The following is a 21,095-nucleotide window of genomic DNA, read 5'->3' as shown; positions in this document are numbered from 1 at the left end:
TCCTTCACAGGAACCCTCATGATTATGAGCAGAGGGGTGTCCACCAGTGAGTGCCCTTTAGCACACACACCTGTGTGCCAGCAGCCCAACCCGCCATGCCCAGCCCATGATCCAGGAATATCATGGAAGGCAAGCAGAATCTCGTGCAGAAAGGGCTCAAGGGGATCACAGAGGCAAGAGGAACCCAAGAAGGTCCAGCAATCAGCCCTGGTGGGTAGAGGCTGGAGGGGGAGGCTGGACTCTCAGGTCTCCAAGGACAGTACCCTGGTTTCTTTCTCCTTCCTCCTGCCAAGGAGGAGGATGGGATCGGGGTGAATGGTATGGATGTGTTGCTTTAAAGGAGCCCTCAGAAGGTACTGGGCAGCAGGCAGCAGGTTGGGACTCAGGAAGGTGTAAAGGACTTAGAGTAGAGGAATCTCCACCCCAGAGAAGGTCAGGAAAGGAGACTCAGCAATTTCCAGAAGAAGTTTTTAATGGGCACAAGGAGAAATGCTCACATTTGTTAGACATCAGGGAAATGCACATAGGACTAGCAATGTGGGGCCACCGTGCATCCGTATGGGTTGCCAACACGAACGAGCTGCAAGTGCCACGTGTCGGGGGCTGCAGGTATTTCGTAACCTGGAGAGCTGCTGGCAGGAGCGCCAATTTGCAGACACACAATATGTCATGTCAACAAGAGGCGTGACTGGTGTCCTAGGTATCTACTCCTGGGTACGAGTCCCAGAGAAAGGCTTGCCCACACCAGTCCAGAGGGAACATCAGGTGCATGTCCACCCAGAGGGAGGGGGATGGGTAACCTGTGACAACAGCCCCATGTGGCACCATGAGGCCAAACAGGACCAGACACACACATGGCAACATGGGTGGATTTCTCAAAAGCACAGTGCCGAGTGGGGAAACACGAAAGCAGGATGAAGCACATAACCAATAGTATTTATGTAAATTCTCAGAAGAAACACAAGAAACACTCCATGTTTTGCAAGAGACACAGAAACACAAAGAATCTCATTGCACATGTTGGCTTCTTTGCCTGTGGGAGGAGGGGCGTGGGAGTGGGGTGGGAACAGAGAGAATCCATTTTTAAAATTAATAAAACATGAGGATCCCTGCAGAGACAAATGCTGATAAGGCAGCATGAACTCAGAAATGATAAATGCAACTCTGCACCGGAAATTCAAATAGGGGATGGAGACGCTCTCCCCTTTAGAGGCACATTGTTCACTGGAGCATGTATCTATTCAGGTATAAGTTTATGGGCTCCTTGGAGCCTTGGGCTGTGGCCCCAGACTTGAGGAAGAGGACCTACTGGGAAGAGACACAGATCAAGGAAGTTAGCAATGACATAAAAGGACCTAGAGAAAAGCCAAGAGGCAGGAAAGATGGTCTTGCTCCTCCAAAGGCTGGTGAGTAGCTGCCCCAGTTCAGGGATGGACTCCAGGCACGATGTGGCCCACCTAGCACATAGACGTCAGCACCTTCGCCCCTGAGCGGGAAGGCATCGCCCAGTTAGCACAGGTCCTCCGGGCTGGTAGCAGTTCAGGGTCATGGCCATGCCACTTCCGTGAGATCTCAGTCCTCACCTCCAGGGATAAGGGAGAGGATGTTAGGAAGGTCCCATGGCCACTCCACTGCTTACCCCAATGAGACTGGGGGTGCAGGGAGAGGTCCTGTAGGAAAAGCACACACAGGGCAGCAGAAGCCACAGCTGACCACAGGTAATGCCCAGTACCGCCCCTGGATAATACTGCTTCCTCCTTCCTCTGAGTATTGCTGACCACTGCCTTAAGCTCTTTCTTTGCCTTTTAGCACTGCCTGTGTCTGGGTCCAGTTAAAGACACCTATGGGTGCTTTCTTGAGTATCCTTGCCAAATTACTACTCTGTCCTCCCTGGGTGACTTTAATCACCCCTGCACTAGGCTCGATTCTGTGAGCTCAAATGTAGGAATCTGTCCTGAGGATATGACTGAAGGGAGAGAGGACTCAGAGCTCTGTGTGAGGCTGCAGTTGAGAGAAATGAAAGAAATGCAGTCAGGGGTGGGGCCCCAGTGGGGGTGGGTGCTGCCTGTATCTTCACATCTCCGAGGGACTGTTGGGGGCTGAGGGACTGGACCTGCCTGGCAGAGCCGAGCTGGGGCTGCGATAAAGATAAAAGGGGGTGCAGAGTTTTGCTCACAGAAGGATGTCACCCCACAGCTGCCTGAAGACAGAGAGCACTGCTGGTGGGTAGTAAGCTCCCCATCACCAGCGGCGTCCGGTCCCCAACACTGCTTCCTGGGATAGATCCCTCCAGGACTACCTGTGGGAACTCCTTTCTCAGACCCCACTGGCCTCCGCAGAGGCTACCCCCAGGACGCCCTGAGCCCCCACCAACCGCCACACCCTCACGCTGCAGGCCTGGGTCTACATTCCAGACTCCAGGTAAGGCTCGGGGGACTCAGAGAGGCTGGACTGGGAGCCCAGGGAGCCAAGGAGAAAGAAGCATTAGCCTGCAGAGGTGTGGGTAGACAGTGGCACAGGGCACCTGCAGCCTGCTCTCCACTAGAAGCAGGGCTGCGAAGCAAACCCATGGCCACCAGGGGGAGCCCGCGACCCCGACCACGCACCCAGCAGAGGGGACTGGAGTAGCTGCTCAGAGCTAAATTCTCCCATCTCTCCCTCGAGCAAAACTGTCCTAAGGGCAGGAACTCGCAGGGTCTTCTGGATGTCACTCACTCTCGCCTGCCATTTTTCCCGTGCCTCTATGTGCACAGCAGCCGGGCCATCGGGTCTGTCTATTCGTGTCTGCCTCCATCTCTGGTTGGTCCAGTTGTGTGTCTCCTCTAGGTGCTCTCTGTTTCCCACATTCTGCTCTGGATCTTCCTCTCTGTCTCTGTCTGAATCTGACTCTGTGTCCCTAGGTCTCCATATGTCTGCCTCTGACTCTCAACTCCTCTGTCTGTTCTCTCTGGCCATCTCTCCCTGGAGCTGGCATACTCCCTCCCCCTCTCTCCCTTGACCCCTGAAGGACCTCCTCTCCCTCCTATTGAACAGGCAGTAGAATTTGGCCCCGCTCAGAGGAGGAATGGGTGAACGATATTTACAGAAAGCATTCAGGTTCTGCTTGATCAAGGAGCTCAGCACAGACTCCCACAAAGGATCATGGGAGTCAAGGATCACAGGAGTCAGCCTAAGCTGGGGTGGGTGGGGGAGCTTAGGTTCAGTGGCAGTGGGAGCTCAATAAGCAAGGAAGAGCCAGAAGAATCACATACCTCTTGGTTGAGGAAGCAGTAGAGGATGGCAACAATAAATCCCTGTGGGACCGGAGAGGAAGGACTCCATAAGAACAGTTTGGCCTGGCCTCAAGGCCTCCACAGTCTTGCTACTACCCTCTCCCCACCACCCCCAGGCTGCAGCTTGGGCCAGGTGTTTGCCAAAAGGGAATTTAGATGCATTCATCGCTTACTGTTTGCCAGGCACACTGTTCCGTATCATTGCTGTAGCAAGCCTGCCCGGACGGTGCTATTAGCCCATTTCTCTGACCTGGATCGAACCCAGGGGTGCACTATCACTGAGCTACACTCCCAGCCCTTTATTTTTTGTTTTGAGAAAGGTTCTAAGTTGCCAAGGCTGTCCTCAAACTCAGGATCCTCCTGCTTCAGCCTCCCGAGTCACTGGGATAGAAGGTTTGTGACACCTTGACCAGCTTTTCTTGATTTTCTTTATTCATATTAATAGTTCCTTTATTAATATGAAAACATAATAAATGTTCAATAGCTGAGATGAATGTGTGCATGGGTGGGTGGGCAGATGGACAGAACAGGGAGATGAAGGGATGGATGGAAGATGGACAGGGGGTAGTTGAATAGATGAAGAGTAGTGGCCCTCACCCTATCAGGAAGCTAGCCAAGGCCTCCTGCTCAAGTACTTGGAGGAAGAAAGTACCTGTGGAGACCCTCACCTGGAAGGACCCCAGTCCCAGCTCGAGGGGGAGGCGGATGCCCAGGCCAGCATCGTCGGGCAGGAAGTTAAAGATGATGTAGTGAATTCCGAACAGCGGGATGAGGAGAAGCGTCGACTTGGAGAGGCGCCTGCAGGGAAGACAAACACGAGGTTCCCAAGGCTGGGGTCAGAAACTGCGGCGTCGGCTCTCCCCACTCGCACTGCCACAGCGTCCCCACTCCACCCTGGGCACCAGCCACCTGGGACACCCATCCTTCCGCACTCATGCTGGGATTCCTTATTCTTGTACCCTCTGCTAAGGTCTCTTGTCCCATTTTATTCCAAAGTCCATGCATCTTTCAAAATCTAGTTCAAAGACCACCCCTCCAGGCCGTCTTCCCTGACTCCCCTCGCCCTGCTGTCTAGAAAGATCCCCATCTCTAGGCCCCTGAAGAAATGGATCCTGCCTCTCTTCCGCCTAATGAGCATGGTAACTGGCTGTGGGAGGCCCCCATCTTTCCCATGCTGTGGTCTCCTGGAGGGCAGGGACAAGATCTATTGTCTCTGAGGACATAGGAAAGAGGAGAGTGCTGGGATTGTGAGCACTTGCTGAACGAGACAGAACCGCTTGGAATCTCCTCCGTGCCCTCCCTCGGGTCCCCCAACACACACACACACACACACACACACACACACACAGCCACAAAGGTGCATGAGCTTGTGTGTGCGCAGGCACGCACTCCCACCCCACCCCACCCCCTAAGGTACCAATATTGAGACTGGGTGTGGGGGCTCCCCTGAGCTGGCTCCAGTTTCCTCAGCAGGATGCGGATAATGTTGAGAAAAAGCCCAAAATTCACCTGGAAACGAGGTGCAGGAAGAGAGAGGGCAAGAGTCAGGGGCATCACTGGGTGGCCTAAGGAGGAACCCTAGCCCCTTTGGGGACAGGAAACCCCAAATCCTTGAGACACGGAGATGTGCCAGTGAAGGATGTGCCCAGATCATGGTCTGGAACTTAGGGCTCCCACGTGAGGTCTTCAGAGGACATGAAAGGCTTACGTCCCCTCCCTCTCCAGACCTGGCAGCAAAGGTGGGAGGGGCAGGCCCTGCCACCTGCCTCCAGTCTCTTCTGAGACTTCTCTGCCTCAAAGCAGATGCCATCACTTTGCACAATTGCTAAGTTGGGGAAAATTCACTCGTTCCCTCAGCGCCATGCAAATAGAGCTCGCCGTCCGTCCTGTGTTACAAGTGGGAGCCCGGAGTGGTTGTTCCCCTGCACAGGCTTCACCTACACCCCACCCCTGCCTCTCGCCCCACAGTGTGTAATCAGCAGCCAGCAGCACCCCAGACTCCTGGAGACTCCAAGCTAGAAGCATGCGTGTTGTTGGAGTCCCTGTTCCAACGAATCTGATCCTGAGGCAGGGACCCCACGCCCAGAGAATCTGCACAGGGGGAGGTGGGACCCAGGGTTCCCGATTCCCCGCCTGGAGGTGTTTCCTGTTGCATTTTGCTGTGTACAGCCCCTTGGGGGACCCAAGGAGGCTGATTGAATAAAGCAAAAGGACCCTTGCTCCCAGGAACTGACCCCAACAGAAAGGATGATGGGCCCTTTGATGATCCACCAGTAGGGGGAGCTGTCGTCTAGGTCCCAGCACCTAGGGAGAGGGCAGGCCAGGGCTGATGGGGGCGCTCCCTTTCTGCAGGAACCTACGCACCCCGCTCCTCTCTCCTCTGGCTACTCCTGGGCTCCTCTCCTTGGTGTCTTTCACCCCACCTCCCTCCCACCTTATCTTCTTTTTCAGACACATAGGCCTTCTAAAGAGAAGACCCAGTGGTTCTGGAACTTGGGGCTGGGCTCAGCCTTTCTCTTCACCTGAAGGAATGGACTTCTCTAACATTCGTCCTGGTGGCCCATAAACTTCCAGAGGACACACTGACAGCCCCACACCCCCAACACCCTCAGCCCCACACCCTGGCAATCTGGGCCCCTTCTGCCAGGGCTACTGCCCCTTCTGGGTTATCTGCAGACATTCTCCCCACCTCCCAGCCCCACCCACACTGGGAACTCCTCTTCCTTCTCTTCCTACTCTGGAGGAGAAAGGCTGCTTCCCTTGACAGTCCTCTCCACACCCCAGATCCCCAGGTGTGGGTGTAATGAGAGGCTGCTCAGACTCACGCAATGTCCTCGAAGGCCAACTTGCAGCCCACCCAGGTGCCAGTGCAGAGCATGGGAAGCCCTGTGGGGTGCAGAGGAGACCCGAGTGAGGGGGGTCTGCATCCTTGGCTCTGAGATCCGCCCTCCCCTCCCACCACCACTGCTGGCCTCAACGGCTGGACCTGACAAGGGCCCAGGGTCCAGGGATCCAGTCCTGCTCGCCAACACCTGGTGGAGGACTGTGGCCCATCTCTTCCCCTCTCGGGACTGCAGTCACCCCCACCGTGGGGAAGGGCCTCTGTGTGAGTGCCCTGGGCCTTCCCAGCCCTCCTCCTCCCCCAGGGTGCAGAATAGCCCCCAGGTACTCACCCCAGCCAGCAAGGACCAGCCACCAGAAGGCTGTCCTTGAGCTGGGAGATGCAGAGGCCAAGAGGCAGCTCAGGTAGACGGCTTCAGCCAGCAGCCAGCTGAAGTTGGTCATCGTGGCAAAGTGAGAGGTGGCCACAGAGACCTTGCACAGGACCTGGGGACAGAGGACCTGGGTGCTTTAGAGCTGAGACCTCATTGCAGCCAGCACCCAGATCTCCTCTACCTCCTTCTGGAAGGAGGGACCCAGCTCTGCCCAAGAGACCCTGAACCTCCAGACACCCCCAACCATAGCCTGGGCCATGAGACTGCTTGAGCTTCCCTAGAGGGCTTGTGGTGGGATCACGTGGTGGCTGAGAGCACAGATTTGGGATCCAGAGAGGCTGGGTTCAAGTTTAAACCCCTGTCAGGGGCGGGGCGTGCGGTGAACTACAGCATCAGTGCTGGGGCCCAAGGGGCCGTGGTTCAGGCCCAGCTCCCCCACTGTGCTGCTGGGCAGCCTTGCCAGTTTCCCCTCGTGGGCAAAGATGGGATTGAAGTGATGCTTTGGTCTTCAAGGCGTGTTGAAGATGAAAGGAGATCATACATCTAAAGCACTTAGTGCAATACCCGGCACATAATAAGTGCTCACTATTTTCAATTATTCATTGTTCCATTAATTAATTCAGATTGTTTGTTGGTTTCTTCATTCACTTATCTGTTCATTTCCGCATACTTTTAGACCCTGCAGATGCTGAGCCCGGGCCCTGCACCCAGCTTCCCTCTGTAGCCTGTGGGAGTGTCCCAGTGACCAGAGACTCAGCCCCAGGGCAGAGGGGTAGCCTCTCCCAGCTCCTCCACCGCCCTTTAGGACTTCTGGCCTCGTGGCCATGTCCCAGCTCTCCTGTCTTTGAGAGCCTGTCCACACTTCTTCCTCCCCATCTCCCTGTCGCTGCTGCCCCAGCTCCAAAGCCACCTCCTCCCTGAAGCCCTCTCTCATTCTCTGCCAGCTCTCAGCTTTCTCTGCCTGGCAGTCCCCAGCTCTGTGTGTGCATTCTGTCCCCTCTGTGTGTGCTTCTGGAAGAAGGGACCCAGCTCTGCCCAGCCACAAACGGACAGAGGAGGTAGGGAAATGAGATGGAGAGAAAGGAAAGGCTGGGCAGAGCAAGAACTACGGCGGGTGGACCATGGAAAGGAGTGTGGACTCAGAGTGGGGTGGGAGGATGAGCCGGGGCGTGGATGGGCACGGTGGTCCCGGGAGGGCTTGGGGAGGGGGCCTGAGCTGGGGGCAGGAAGGGGAGGGGCCCTTTCCTGCTCTGCCATCAGCCACAGGGCAGGCACAGTGCTCTCTAGGCTGCCCCTCCCCCCGGCTTTACCGTGGAGAAGCTGCAGTAGTCGGTGTCGTCACTGTGGAAGAGGGTGGCATCCTTCAAGAACACTGCTCCCGCCTTGAGGATAAAGGTGGCAAACAGCTGGGTGTGGATGTAATTCCGGGGACAGTGGAGCTTCCTGGAAGGACAGAGAGAGATGAGGAACAGGAGGTCAGGTGGGCGAGGGCACCTGTCTGGGCTTCCTACAACAGGGGCCTGGCTGGGCTGGGCTGGGCTGGGGGGAGATGCACTGAATCCAAGCAAGTCAAGTGGAGCGGGTGACCTGGAGTTGTAGCCCTGCAGGTCAGGTGACCAACCATGGCCCTGGGCGCAGCAGAGGCGCAGGAACAGAGGAAATCACTGCCTTCAGAGAACTCCAGTCGGGGTAGCAGGGGCAGAGATGGCAGCGAACTGCCTGTGGGCATGTCCTGGTGACCAGAGACTCAGCCCCAGAGCAGAGGGCAGCGCAGGCCCATGTGGGACTCAGACTTTGAACACCGGAGAGTCATTAAAACAGAAAAAAAGCCTCAGAGGGTTGGAACAAGAAGTCAAGAAGGACTGAACACAGGAGGCAAAGAGAGTCCTCGGAAGCAGATGGAAGCAGGGCTTTGAACTTGGGGCAGATGTAAGCGCACCGAGAAGAAAGAAGGTGTTGCTATCATGAGTTCCACAGAAGCCAAGGCTGGAGGAGGGGGTTCTGGTGTGTGAAGACATGGTCCACGTGGTGGGGAAGGGGCAGGGAAGGTCAAAAACAGACATGATGCCTAGATCTGGGCACCTCCTGACTGCCATGCAAAGAATCCGACTTGGTCCTCTGGGCAACAGGGAGCCATTGAAGGTTCTTGAAGGTGGTGAGGATGGCAAACCTGAGAGCAACCAGGATGGCAATGGCCAGGCAGAGGGCAATAACAGAGATGCTGTGGCCCGTGGTGTAGATGATCTTCACTGTAGAGAAGTAAGATTTCTGGGAAGGGGAGAGACAAAAGTCTCAGCCTTTGGTGAAGGGGAGGCTCGGTGATGAGTGATTCCACCCCAGCCCTCCCCATCTGGGGCAGAGGGCCCTGGGCACCATAGGAAGCTCCTCGGTGCTTGGAGGCTTTGCCTGCAGCCTGCCCTCCCCTGCCCTACTGACGTTGGAGGTGAGGGTTGGAGGTGCTTAGCACCCATGGCTGCTTTAGGGGCACAGAGAGGCAGCAGCAGAGAGCCATCCGTGGGGCATGACAAAAGCCCATGAGGAAATTGGCTATTTATTGACAACCAGTGTGCTCACCAGCTTGGGAACACAATGTCCCCATACAAAGGGGACAGCCAGGCCAGCAAGGCATAGCCATGGGCAGGCAGGGACAAGCTCTTTCTGTGCCTGGGTGTTCAGATCAATCAGAGTCCCTCCCAGGCCGTGAGATGGAGGATGCAGGCAAGGGAAGGAGCAGAAGCCCCAATCACTGGCCCCCGTCTGAGCTCTCCTGTGCAACTCAGGCAGCCCCTGCCCCTCTCTGATGCAGTTCTTTCATTGGAAACATGGTCACACACCTGCTTTAACTTTCAGAGCTGAGGGAGGGGAGAAACGGGGTCTGAGTGTGGACAAAGCACCTTGCTCTATGCACAGTGTGGGATGTGTTGTCTGGAATTGGGGGTCTCTGCCATCACGTCCGGGCCGAGTCCCCTCCCACTCACCCACACCCTACAGACACTGTCCCACAGACGGAGGACCACGGAGGGGAGTCTCTGGCCCGGTGCTTCTAGGAGCTTCCGTTTCTCTGAAGGGCCAGGCAGAGAAGGGCTCGCCAAGAAGATGGGAGCCAGCCCATCTGCCTCCCCATGCCCCACTCCCTCCAAGCAAAGTGGCCCATGTGTCACCCTTGAGCAAATTAGCAAGCGACTTTCTTCTGCCCGACTCTTCACTGCCTGCTGCTGGGCGACTGCTGTAATTAATGTTCCAGCTGATGGCAATGAGAATGGCAGACGCCCAGTTGTGCAGTCTGTCACCCATACAGATGTCCATAACCACCCTTCCTCCAAGAGGCTAGGAGCCTCTTACCTCTTCATCCAGCAGCTCCAAGGGCACTGGGCAGGCCACGGGGTACCGTGGGAAGGGATCTGACCAGCCGGTGATGGTGCAGTCCCGATTCACAGCCCCTGGGAGGGAAGCAAGAGGCTCTGCTTACAGCACTCCCCCTCCCCCCAGGAGGGGTGGGAGGAGCTCTGGAGCATCTGATGCCCCTGGTAGCATTTGCACAGGCTGCGCTTGGGGACAGAGAGAGGGTGAGGTCCCTGAGAGGCCTGGGTTCTGGGTCCAGCCTGCCTGCTACACAGCCTGGGGTCTTCCCTCTGTGGTCCCTTGAGGGGCAGAGAGTGGTGAGTTAGGGCCTCAACATCTTAAGTGGAGTAGGAAAGAATCCTGGAGGGACTGTCCCCTCCAGAGAGGGAGTGAGGCAGAACAGCAGGTGCCATCCCCCCTCTGTCCTAGACAGCGGGTAGCATCTCCAGGGAGACAGACTTGCTATTCTCCCGCTAACGGCTGGAGAACATTTGCTTGATGCCAGGCCTCAAGTCCAGTACTTCCATACTCCACCCTCTGGTCCTCCCTCCCCCTGTGAGGTTAGTGTCTTGTTCTTGTTCAGCAAGTAGGGGACCAGGGTGGAGGGACTTGCCCAGGGTCATGCCAGAAGCAGGAAGGGTGGCATTGTGATCCAGGTCTGCCTGGACCCGAAGCCAGAGATGGGTCACCACCCCATCAGATGAAATCACCTCACCTCCCTCCACCACCCCACCCAGGGTCCTCACCGGGCTCTGAGCTGAAGTGAGAGAAGAAAGCAGGGCAGGGGAGGGTGACCCACTCGCCAGAGCCTGCCACCGGCCAGCACAGCAGCCCGTCCCAGGTCCTAGGGCAGCCTAGACAGGGAGACGGGAGACACAGGGTAGATGGCTGGCCCGGCACGCTGAGCAGCCAGGCTGGAGGAGGTAAGGGACCTGGGGATAGCACCTCTCCCCCCAGGCCCCGTACTCAGGGAGGTGTTGGGCGTCCCCTCTGCTGCCTCTAGACAGGCCCTCTCGTCTTCTCTCAGTTGGGCGATGAAGCCACATTCTGGGTGCACGTGGCCCAGAACCTGCAGGAAAGAGTTAACAGGATGAGCTGAGCCACCTGTGCTCCACTGAGTCCTGGCTCAAATGACCTGAAGATAGAAATGAAGCCTGATTCAGTTCTGGGCTCCATCCTAAACACGGGCCTGCATCACAGGACTTCCACGTGTATTGGATGGATGTTCAGACCTATGAAAGGAAGGGAAGGTGGGATGGAGGGACAGAGGTCTAGACAGATGCTTCTCCTTTCCGTCCCATGGAAGTAAGTTCTGAGGCACATTCAACAAAATGCTTCTGGAGATACAGCAGTGAGCAGGTCACTCCCTATAATAGCCTTTCTTCCCTCCCTGTGTTAACCCCTCTCCATCCCCTCCCCCATCCCCTCCCCTCCCCCTCCCCCCTTCCCCTTCCCCCTACCCCTCCCCCTCTCCCCTCCCCCTCCCCCGCCCCTCCCGCCTGCCCCCACTCTGCCCTCCTGCTCCTTTGAAGCAAGTCTGCATCAGCTACCTTGGGAGGCAGAACTGTAGCCCCCAGGGATATTCACATCCCAATCCCTAGAGCCCACGAGGGTGCGGTTTTACATTGCGAAAGGAATTTGCAGATGTGATTGGGTGGAGGATCTTGAGACAAGGAGATAAATTCTCGATCATTGGAGTGAGCCTGTGTGGTCACTAGAGTCCTTATAGGAGAGATGCAGGAGGTCAGAGTCAGCAGAGTTGTGATGGGGGTCAGATTGAGATGTAAAGAAGCTACCCTGGGGCTGGGGATATAGCTCAGCTGGTAGAGTGCTTGCCTTGCGTGCATAAGGCCCTGGGTTCATCACCCAGCACCAAAAAATAAAAATAAAAAAAGAAACTACACGGCTGCACACTGCTGGCTCTGAAGATGAAGGAAGGGGCCACAAGCCAAGGAAAAGGCAAGGGAAGGGACTCTCCCCTGCAGTTTCCAGAAATGCAGATCCACCAAATACCTCCATCTTAGTCCACTGAAAACCATGTTTGACTTTGAGCTTTGTCTCAGGCTCTGCTTTCAGGAATACTGTGGCAGGGATACATAAGTAAATGCATAGAAATAGAAGGTCAGAGATTGTACAGATGGGGCCGGGGATATAACTTAGTTGGTAGAGTGCTTGCCTTGAATGTACAAGGCCCTGGGTTCTTATCCCCAGCAACACACACACACACACACACACACACACACACAAAATAGAGAGTGTATAGATGAACAAATCAGCACATGGACAGGTACATAGCTAAAGTGAAGAAGCAGATGAATGTAATGCATGGATGGATGGATGGGTGGATAATGGCTGTGCTGAATGATGAAGACAGACAAACAGATAAAGAGACAGACGGTTGGATGAATGAGGTGCTATATCAGGGTGGGTGTGTGGGTGAGTTTATGGACGGAAAGATAATTGCCTTCCCATGTGGCTTAGACACATGAAGGATTTCAGTTTTAGGAGCCTCCCAGAATCTAGATGATTCCCAGAATCTGGTGCTTCCCAGTGACCACAGGGAATGCTCTCAGGAATCTGGAAAACAAGTTGTTTTTCTGGAAATCTAGCAGTATTTCTGAATTTGAGCCTCATCAACCAATAGGAGACCAAGCAGGATGGAGCCATGCATGTGCAGAAATCTGTGGTGGCTCTGAGACTCCCTAGCTCTCTAGGGAGCTGGGAGTCAAAGGCAGGAATTCCTAACACTCTCCATCCCCAGACTGGAGGGAAATGAAAACTGAACTACCAACAGGTCAGAGCCCCAAATACATAAGAGTGATTTTCTTACACAGGCATCCTGTCACCTTGCAGTGCTTTGAAAGTGTCAATCTCTGTCCTTCCTACTCCACTGTCTGCAACCCCTGTCCCTTCCTAGGACATCTTCTTATGGTCTGTGTAGGAACCAGAGCCCAAGGTGAACAGCCTTCCACCCAAAGCCCCATACTTCCTAAGAGAAGGAGCAAATTCAGGGAAGCCCAAGGGAGGACCAGCTGCCAGGTGGAGATTTCAGGGAGGGACAAAGAGATGGGGCTGAAAAGATGGTCTATTCTGAGATTTACCCAAATGCTCCTGCTGAATCACCCCACTTACACCATACTGATCCCTACCCACTTAAAGGGACAATCCGTCACCCTGGACACCTGGCCTCCCCATCAATGACTGCTATTCACCTTGGGGCCCTGGGGACTGGAGCCCACTCTGAGAGACAATGATTTAGTTCTAGTCCTGATACTGATGCACATTCCAGCTGCTGAATGACCCCCTACTGGTCTAAGGTACCTTCCTAAAAAGAAAGCTCTCATAGTTGGGCACACGCAGTTGGGAGGAAGGGGATGTCCCCCACCCCAGGAGGAGCCAGTAGTAGAAGGGACCCATGTTGCAACCCCATGCTCAGCCCTCGTCAAATCACATCCCACTCAGTGCAAAGCCCTGATTAACAGATGGAATTTTCTTTTACAAAAGAGATAAGGGAGCCTCAGGAAGAGGAGCGGGGACTTTCTCCAGGTCACACAGCTAATTTCATGGTTCCAGGATTTATGAAAAAGCCTGGGCTGCCTAAGACCAGATGCCCTAGGGAGGTGCTAGGGAAAGTGACAGCCCCCTGACAAGGTAAGGGAGGAGAAGCCCTCAGTCATGTGAGGCCCCACTCAGGACTACATGACTCTCCTCCTAGTCCTTGCTGTCACTCTCAGTGACTCGGAAGAGCAGCTGGGAACTTGTAGCACTTCGGGGCTGGCTCTCTGTCCTGTTATCCCGTGCTCCAATCTCCGAGGCCATGGAGCAATGGTTGGTTGCCAGAAGCTTCTCCAGTTTGGGCATCATGATAGGAAGAGTCCTCTAAATATCAGGACCCACTAGGTCCATGGCCATACCCTCTGCAAAGGAGGCCACCAAAGTGGAATATGGCTGAAGAAGTCATGGGGGTGGGGAAGGTCTGGGACCATCACAGGGACCATCCACATCAATGTGTGGAAGCAGCCGGCCCGCCTGGCTTAGAGAAAGAGCAGATTTGGGGTGATGAAGGGGAGGGCCTGATCTTGTAGCCCCAGTTCCAGGGCGGCCAGTCTCTGTGACCCCAAGAAGGCCCAGCCAGACCCTAAGAGAAGCAACAGGGAGGTGAGCTAGGCTTGACCCTAGGAAGGACTGTTAGTAGCCAGAGCAGAATGCCCGGGAAGGGACAGGGGGGAGGGAGCCAGCAAATCAGAAGTTCTCCAAGCCACAGGGAAGAACTCTTGCCTTGCAGAAGGACAAAGGGATCTCCAGCTGGGCCCCCAAATGCCCCATGGCTCCCAGATCTGGAACCCATGAAAGAGGCAGGAGGGTCTGGGCTGGCTACTCACGACTCCTAATGGGCTCAGCAGGCAGAGGATGCAGGCACCCCACATCCAGCTGTCCATGGTTGGAGCTCAGCAGGGGCTCTCTCCGGCCAGCCTTCTTGAACTGTCCTGCTTCCCTCCCCAACTGTTCCCTGCTACTGCCACCAGACTGTCTGCTTTCCTTTCCCAGGTGACTGTTTGCATAGGCAGGAGCCAGCCACAGGGACACATCCCCTGAATATTCACCAAGATTGCAGCACACTCTTCCCCACTCAGCCCTAGTCCTGGGGGAGACTCCATGTCCTCTGCAGGGAGGGGCGCAGCTCCAGCCCCACCTCTTCCTCTCTGCCTCTAACTTTGAGTCTGACCTGACAGCAAGGGCCCAGAGAGGTGACAACCACAGGATGATTCTTGCTCCAGCTGGTCAGTGTGCTTACCATGTTCTTCTCTGAGCCCAGTAATAGGGTGGCCTATACTGGAGACCCCTCCCCACTGCCTACCTCAAAAGGAAAGAACCTCAGAAACTAGGAAGAAGTCCTGGGCTGGCCCTCAGGGAGCCCCCAAGTTAGCCAATGCTCTCAGCCTCATCCACAAGGCTGAAGGGTGAGCTCAGAGCTTGGGGGACCCCCCAAAGGGCAGATCCAGTAGTGGTGGGGTAGTGGCAGTGGGGACTGGAGAATTGGGATGAGCTTTAAGAAGGAAGAATAATCATGAAGGGCCGACCTAGGTTGTCCAAAGGATGTATTGTCTTGGCAGGACCCAGCTTTGTCACCTGGCTCAGATGCTGGCCTAAATGAGGAGGAGACATCTGCACGTCAAGGCTCCTGACATCACATGGGGCTTATTAAAGTCTCTCCCCCAATCCTCAAGGCAAGAGGGGAAAGTGCGACTGATCAGGAGGCTCGAAAAGAGATTCATGGAACTAGGCCATCTTGAATCAGGCAAGACAGGTGTCTTGAGAAAGCAGACTTACATGTTCCCACCCAAATTATTTTGGACATTTATCACCTGGTCATTTTTATCATCGTTTTAGATTTTTAAAAATGCAATGGATTTAAAATCTTAATGGACCAGACTAAAGACACTGTTCTCAATTAACCTGGATCATGCACGGTATTTTGGAGACCCTGAATGTTCCAGGAGCCAATGGGTCCTGGTGGTCATGGGCAGCTCTCCATTCACAGAGGGTGCTGGGCTGGACGCTGGAAATACCAGACATGTTTACAGCAGAAGCATGTCATGAATGTGGAAGGTTCCTCACCACACTAAATCCCAGCTGGATTGTTTGACATCAACAGAGCTTAATTTTTCCACTTTTATACATTGTCAACAAAATGTAGAAAAATATTTTGAAAAGAAAATGTGAAACCATTCCAAGCCCCAGAGCCCCCTGCCCTTCCTTGCACACATGTTTTCCTGAGCTCACCCAAGCCTGGCACAGGCAGCCTGCCACCCTGAGCTCTGCACATTTTCAAGGAGAAGCAGACTCCCCTCTTGGCAGGCTGAGCAAGGACCCACAGGCTGGGCCAGGAGAATGCTGAGAAGCTGTGACTTAAAGGGAAACCAAGAGCCTTCTGTCCCTCAGCTACAAACAGGCACCAGCACCAGAAAGAAATTATGGCAAATGACCGTTGATAATCAGTATCAATATCATTAGCATGAATGATGGTTAATAATTGATATTGATAATTCATAACCGTTAATATTATCTAAATTAGTGGTTCTTCATAATGAGAATACTGTTAAGTGATTATTTTAACAGTGGGAATTTTACCCAGCAATGTCTGAAGGTATTTTTTGTTATCACAACCAGGGAATGGGAATGGGGAGGAAGAAAGGCAAGGAGCTCTTGGTATATAGTGAGCAGAGACCAGGGACACTGTTAAACACCCCACAACCATGTAAAGAATTATCCAGACCATGATCAATAGGAACGAGCTTAATAAACCCTATCTAACTAGTTGTTTGTGCTCGACCAAATCCTCCCAGGCTTATCTTTCTGAATAACCCACAGATCTCCCATCTCTAGCTCATTCCATATTTATGTAGTTTTCAAATTCTGCCTCCATTGCTTGCTAGCCATCATTCCTTGAGGAAGTTATTTAACCTTTCTGAAAAATGAGGATAATGGTAGTACCTTATAGAGTTCGTGGGATAAGTAGACAAGGAAAGGCACATAAAGTACCTCATACGGAGCCCAGCTCCCAGTGGACAATCATATGGTAGCATGTAACAATAGGAAAAATGGCACAATGAATTGGACATAACTTTCCCATGTTTATATATGAATACACAATCAGTGAAACTCCACATCATGTACAACCACAAGAATGGGAAGTTATACTCCATGCATGTAGAAAGTGTCAAAATGCACTCTGCTGCCGTGTATATCTAAAAAGAACAAATAAAAAATAAAACCATCCTTCTACTACTTCCAAGAAAAAAACTAAAAATAAAATAAATGAACTATCAGAAAATGAGGCTGGAAATACTGACTCTTTGTAGAGAAAAAAATAAGATTGGATTTCTAGCTCACGTTTATAAAAAAAAAAATTCTAAAATGTCCAAAACCCTAATTGCAAAATAACAAATAATAAGTTCCTTTCAAAAAATGTAAATGTATTTTATCATCTTAGAGGAGACTTTCTTATATAATAAAATGAAGACTACATCAAAAAATCAATAAGTTTAGCCACATCAACATTAAAAATCATGTATGCTCAAGAAAGTATACCATAGGTGGAAACTAAAATCAAACTGCAAACTGAAAGAAATGTTTGCAACCAACAGTAACAAACAAAGGCTTGGTACCAAAAACACATCTTAAAAATATCTACAAATCCACAATAAAGAGAAAAATAATCCAATAGGTAAAGGAGCAAAGGAATATCCACAGGTCACCCAGAAAAGCAGTAAAATACACAGACCAAAGAACAGGTGAAGAAGTGCTTGACATCGCTAATAGACAAGAAAATGAAAGTTAAAAGAGTAATAAGTTATCACTTTCACTTACCACATTGCCTAAAATTTTTGTGTCTGATAATATGATGTTATGAAGATAACGTGAGGAGTTACTTTCACATACTCTTGTTGGGAGTTAATATTATTCATCTACTTGGAAAAATAATTCGATAATTACCTATTAAATCTATAAATGAACGAATCCTGTAACCAGAAATTCTATTTCTGGATATTTGTCTCTGGAGGGCAGTGTTGTTTATAAAATATAATAAAAACCAGTAAACAATATAAATGCTCAATGATAAGAAACTAGATAAACAAATTTTGATTTATTCATGCAATATAATACTATATAGCAGTTAAAAATTATGCCCTATGGTGGACTTGGAATGTGGCTCAACCCTCTGGCACTGGGAAAAAAATCAGGGTAGCAAAATCATTAACTAAATCTGTATCAAAAAATATATTTTGAGACCAGGTGCATGCCTGTAAACCCAGTCATTTGGGAGGCTGAGGCAAGAGGATTGCAAGTTCAAAGTCAGTCTTAGTAACTTAGCAAGGCACTAAGTAATTCAGCAAGACCCTGTCTCTAAACAGAGTATAAAAAAGGACTGGGGATGTGGTTCAGTGATTAAGCGACCCTGGGTTCAATCCCCAGTGTGTGTGTGTGTGTGTGTGTGTGTGTGTATTTTTTAGGAATTTCTGCTTCCAGCCAAAACTTAGTGACAGAGGTTGATTTATCCTTCTACAGTAACAAGAAGTGCAAACAAGATATCTAAAACATTGGATTTGTAGATATTAGAAAACAAATAAGCTGAACCCTATGCACCAGTTTACTACCAGTCCACAGTTCAAAAAGGAGCCTCCTAAACACAGGCTAGTGGTCTTGAGGAGTAAAGGAGATGAAGACTTGTGATTGAGAAGGCCACTCTGGGTGGAATTTGTGAAGCAAAATACTAGAGAGTAGTTGCTGCAGAAAGACAGGGCTTTGCAGTTCTGCAAAGAGGTCTTCCCACCATCCCCTTCTTCAGGCTTTGCCTGGACACCAACTAAGAATGTATGTAAAGAGACCAAGATTGCAGAAAAAAGGTTGCAATTGACTAGGAAGGAAATTATTGGAACTCATAGGACTGAGGACATCTTGTGTGCTGACCAGCCAAGTGGAAAGAACTTGTAACTCACAGAGCATGAATATGCAATAGCAATGCTGTAGTAGTTGAAGAAAATTAGCCTAGAGTAAGGCTGCTCTGGACCTACTCTAACAAAACTTAAGGGCAAACCTAAAAAGGAATCACAACATAACTTCACTAGGAAAAGAAAAAGCCAGCATCTCTTAAATAAACAAAATCCATAAACCAACAATGCAAACTTCACAATGACTGGCATTCGATAAAAAAATTGAACATGCCAAGAAACAGGAAAATATAACCCATAGCCAAAGGAAAAACCTCAATCTGTAGGAATAGATCTAGAAGTAATAAAGATGATGGAACTATCAGATGAAGATATGAAAACAATCATGTACAACCACAAGAATGGGAAGTTACACTAGCAAACATGCTCAACACGTTGAAGGTAGAGTGAGACATACTCATGGTGAGTAGACAAGAAGTTACTTAAAAACCCAAATTCAACTTGTTAAAATTAAAGTTACACTATCCGAAATCAAGGGGGAAAACACACCCACCAGCCATGATTAATAGCAGACCAGACATCAGGGAACAGAGAGAGGAACGAAGTTGAAGATATCAAAACATAAACCATCCAGAATGAAACACAGAAGGAGAAAATAAATATAAATTTAGATAAAAACTAAACAAAAAAAAACTACTTAAAAAAAAAGAACTGAATATAAGTGAATTGTGGAATAATATGAAGAAGACCAACATGTACGATTAAAGTTATACACAGAAGGGGAGAGGAAAGCAATAAACAAAGAAAAAAATCCAAAAATATGTGATAATTAAATTACTGAAAATCAGTATCACAGAGAAATCTTTCTGGCAATAGAAAATCTTGTCAGCAATCAAAGCAAAAAATATATGTTGTGAACAAAGATGAGAATGACAGCATATTCTCATCAGAAACTATGCAAGACAGAAGATAGTGGAGAAATATATTTAAAGTACCAAAGAGAAAAACTTTCAAACCAGAATTTTTTTATTAGTGAAAATCTATTTCAAATCCAAGGGCAAAATTAGAGTTTTAAAGAGAAATCAAAGGCAAGAAAATTCATTGCCAGAAGAGCTGCACTAGAGGAAGTGTTTCAAGCCAGAAGGAAAATTAGAACAGATAGATATTTGCAATTACATGAAGGATGAAAAAAAACACTGGGAATGGTCAGAAGATGATTGATGTAAAAGCCCCTTTTTCTCATTTTATAGTTTAGGAGACAATTGATCCTTCTGAATAGAGGTGCAAAAATTTTAAATGAAATACTAGCAAGCCGAATTCAATAGTATATAAAAGAGATGGCCAAGCGGGATTTATCCCAACAACACAAGGATAGAGCAAGTCAATCAATGAGTTACATCACATTAACAAAATGAACAACAGTAAAAAGACCATCTCAAAGGACACATAAAAAGCATTTGGCAAAGTCCAATTGCCCGTTTAAGTGAAAAATCACTTAATATATTAGGAATAGGAGGCAGCTTTCCTAACATCATGGAGGCCGTGTAGCTAAAAAACCCACAGTTTACTCAACATTTGTAAAAGTAAAAGACTGAAAGTTTTTCTCCTAAGATCAGGGACAAGCCAGGATGTCTATTTTTGCCACTTGTATTCAGGTATTGGAAGTTATAGATGAAAGGCTTAGGCAAAAAGAAATAAAATGTATCCAAATCAGAAAAGAAAAAATAATTTTATCACTGTTTGAAGATAATATGATCTTATTTATAGAAAACCCTAAAGAAATTACACACAAACTGTTTGAGTTAACAAACATATTCAATGTTTAAGAATACAAAATTAGCATGTAAAATTCAGTTGTACTTCTGTACAGTAACAAGGAACAGTCTGAAAAGAAAGTTAAGAAAACTACTCTATTTTCAATAGCATAAAAAAAGAGGTGAAACATTTTTATACAAAATACTACAGGGGCTGGGGTTGAAGCTCAGTGTTAAGAGTGCTTGCCTAGCACAGGTGAGGCACTGGGTTTGATCCTTAGCACCACAAAAAATAAATAAATGTACTGTGTTCATCTACAACAATAAAAAATCTTTTAAAAAATACTACAAAAATTGCTGAAAGAAATTGAAGTTTTAACAAAAGTAGAAGATTATCCGTGGATTGGAAGATTTTTTAGCATGACAATATTGCCCAGGGTGATAGATAGACTCAATACAATCTCTATAAAATAACAATGACTTTTTCCCCACACATAGAAAACCTCTTACTCAAATTCATATCGACTTACAAAGGGCCCCAAAAGTCAAAACAGTCTTGAAAAGAAACAAAGTTGGAGGTCTCATACTTCTGGAGTTCAAATCTACAAAGCTAAAATAAGCAAAACAATGTTATACGAGTACAAAGTTAAATCTATAGGTCAATGGAAGAAATATAACCCAAACATAAGCGCTCACATACTGATTTTTGACAAGGCTGCCAGGGACCTTCAATAAGGAAGGAACAGCCTTTTCCACAAATGGTTAGAGAAAACTGCATATCCACATGCAAAAAAAAAAAAAGAAGAAGAAGAAGAAGAAGAAGAAGAAGAAGAAGAAGAAGAAGAAGAAGAAGAAGAAGAAGAAGAAGGAGGACTTTTACTACATACCCTATGTAAAAAATAACTCAAAAGGGATAAAAACCTAAATTTAAGAGCTAAAACTATGAAACTCTCAGGAGAAAATAAAAAGTAGAATCTTTATGACCTTGGATTTCACAATGGTTTCTCAAGTCAGACACCAAAAAGCACAGACAGCAAGAGAAAAAAACATGTAAAGTAA

General features: G+C 49.8%; 1 protein-coding gene across 1 annotated transcript; it reads right to left on the bottom strand.

The window, feature by feature from the left end:
• Positions 1 to 466: 466 nt before the first annotated feature.
• Ghrhr (growth hormone releasing hormone receptor) lies at positions 467 to 14,268 on the bottom strand. The gene is made up of 13 exons (XM_015490363.2): positions 14,212 to 14,268; positions 10,796 to 10,898; positions 10,576 to 10,683; positions 9,830 to 9,927; positions 8,658 to 8,755; positions 7,798 to 7,930; positions 6,446 to 6,599; positions 6,098 to 6,158; positions 5,507 to 5,576; positions 4,690 to 4,781; positions 3,941 to 4,070; positions 3,252 to 3,293; positions 467 to 1,583 (listed from the first exon to the last, which is right to left on the bottom strand). The coding sequence occupies exons 1-13, from the start codon at positions 14,266 to 14,268 to the stop codon at positions 1,458 to 1,460; spliced, it is 1,272 nt and encodes a 423-aa protein (XP_015345849.1). The 3' UTR covers positions 467 to 1,457.
• Between the last annotated feature and the right edge of the window lie 6,827 nt (positions 14,269 to 21,095).

Source organism: Marmota marmota, unplaced genomic scaffold (genome assembly GCF_001458135.2).
Source record: "Marmota marmota marmota unplaced genomic scaffold, marMar, whole genome shotgun sequence".
Classification (NCBI taxonomy): domain Eukaryota; kingdom Metazoa; phylum Chordata; class Mammalia; order Rodentia; family Sciuridae; genus Marmota; species Marmota marmota.
The sequence above is the reverse complement of the archived record's forward strand: the minus strand, read 5'-3'. Positions and strand labels throughout refer to the sequence as shown.

Bases quoted from the DNA above. Each gene is read 5' to 3' on its own strand.
- Ghrhr (XM_015490363.2), bottom strand. From the start codon at position 14,268: ATGGACAGCTGGATGTGGGGTGCCTGCATCCTCTGCCTGCTGAGCCCA. The intron at 10,684-10,795 runs GTACGGGGCCTG...CTCCCTGTCTAG, and splicing joins GACGCCCAACACCTCCCTGA to GCTGCCCTAGGACCTGGGAC. The intron at 8,756-9,829 runs GTAAGAGGCTCC...TCCCCTTCCCAG, and splicing joins TGGAGCTGCTGGATGAAGAG to AAATCTTACTTCTCTACAGT.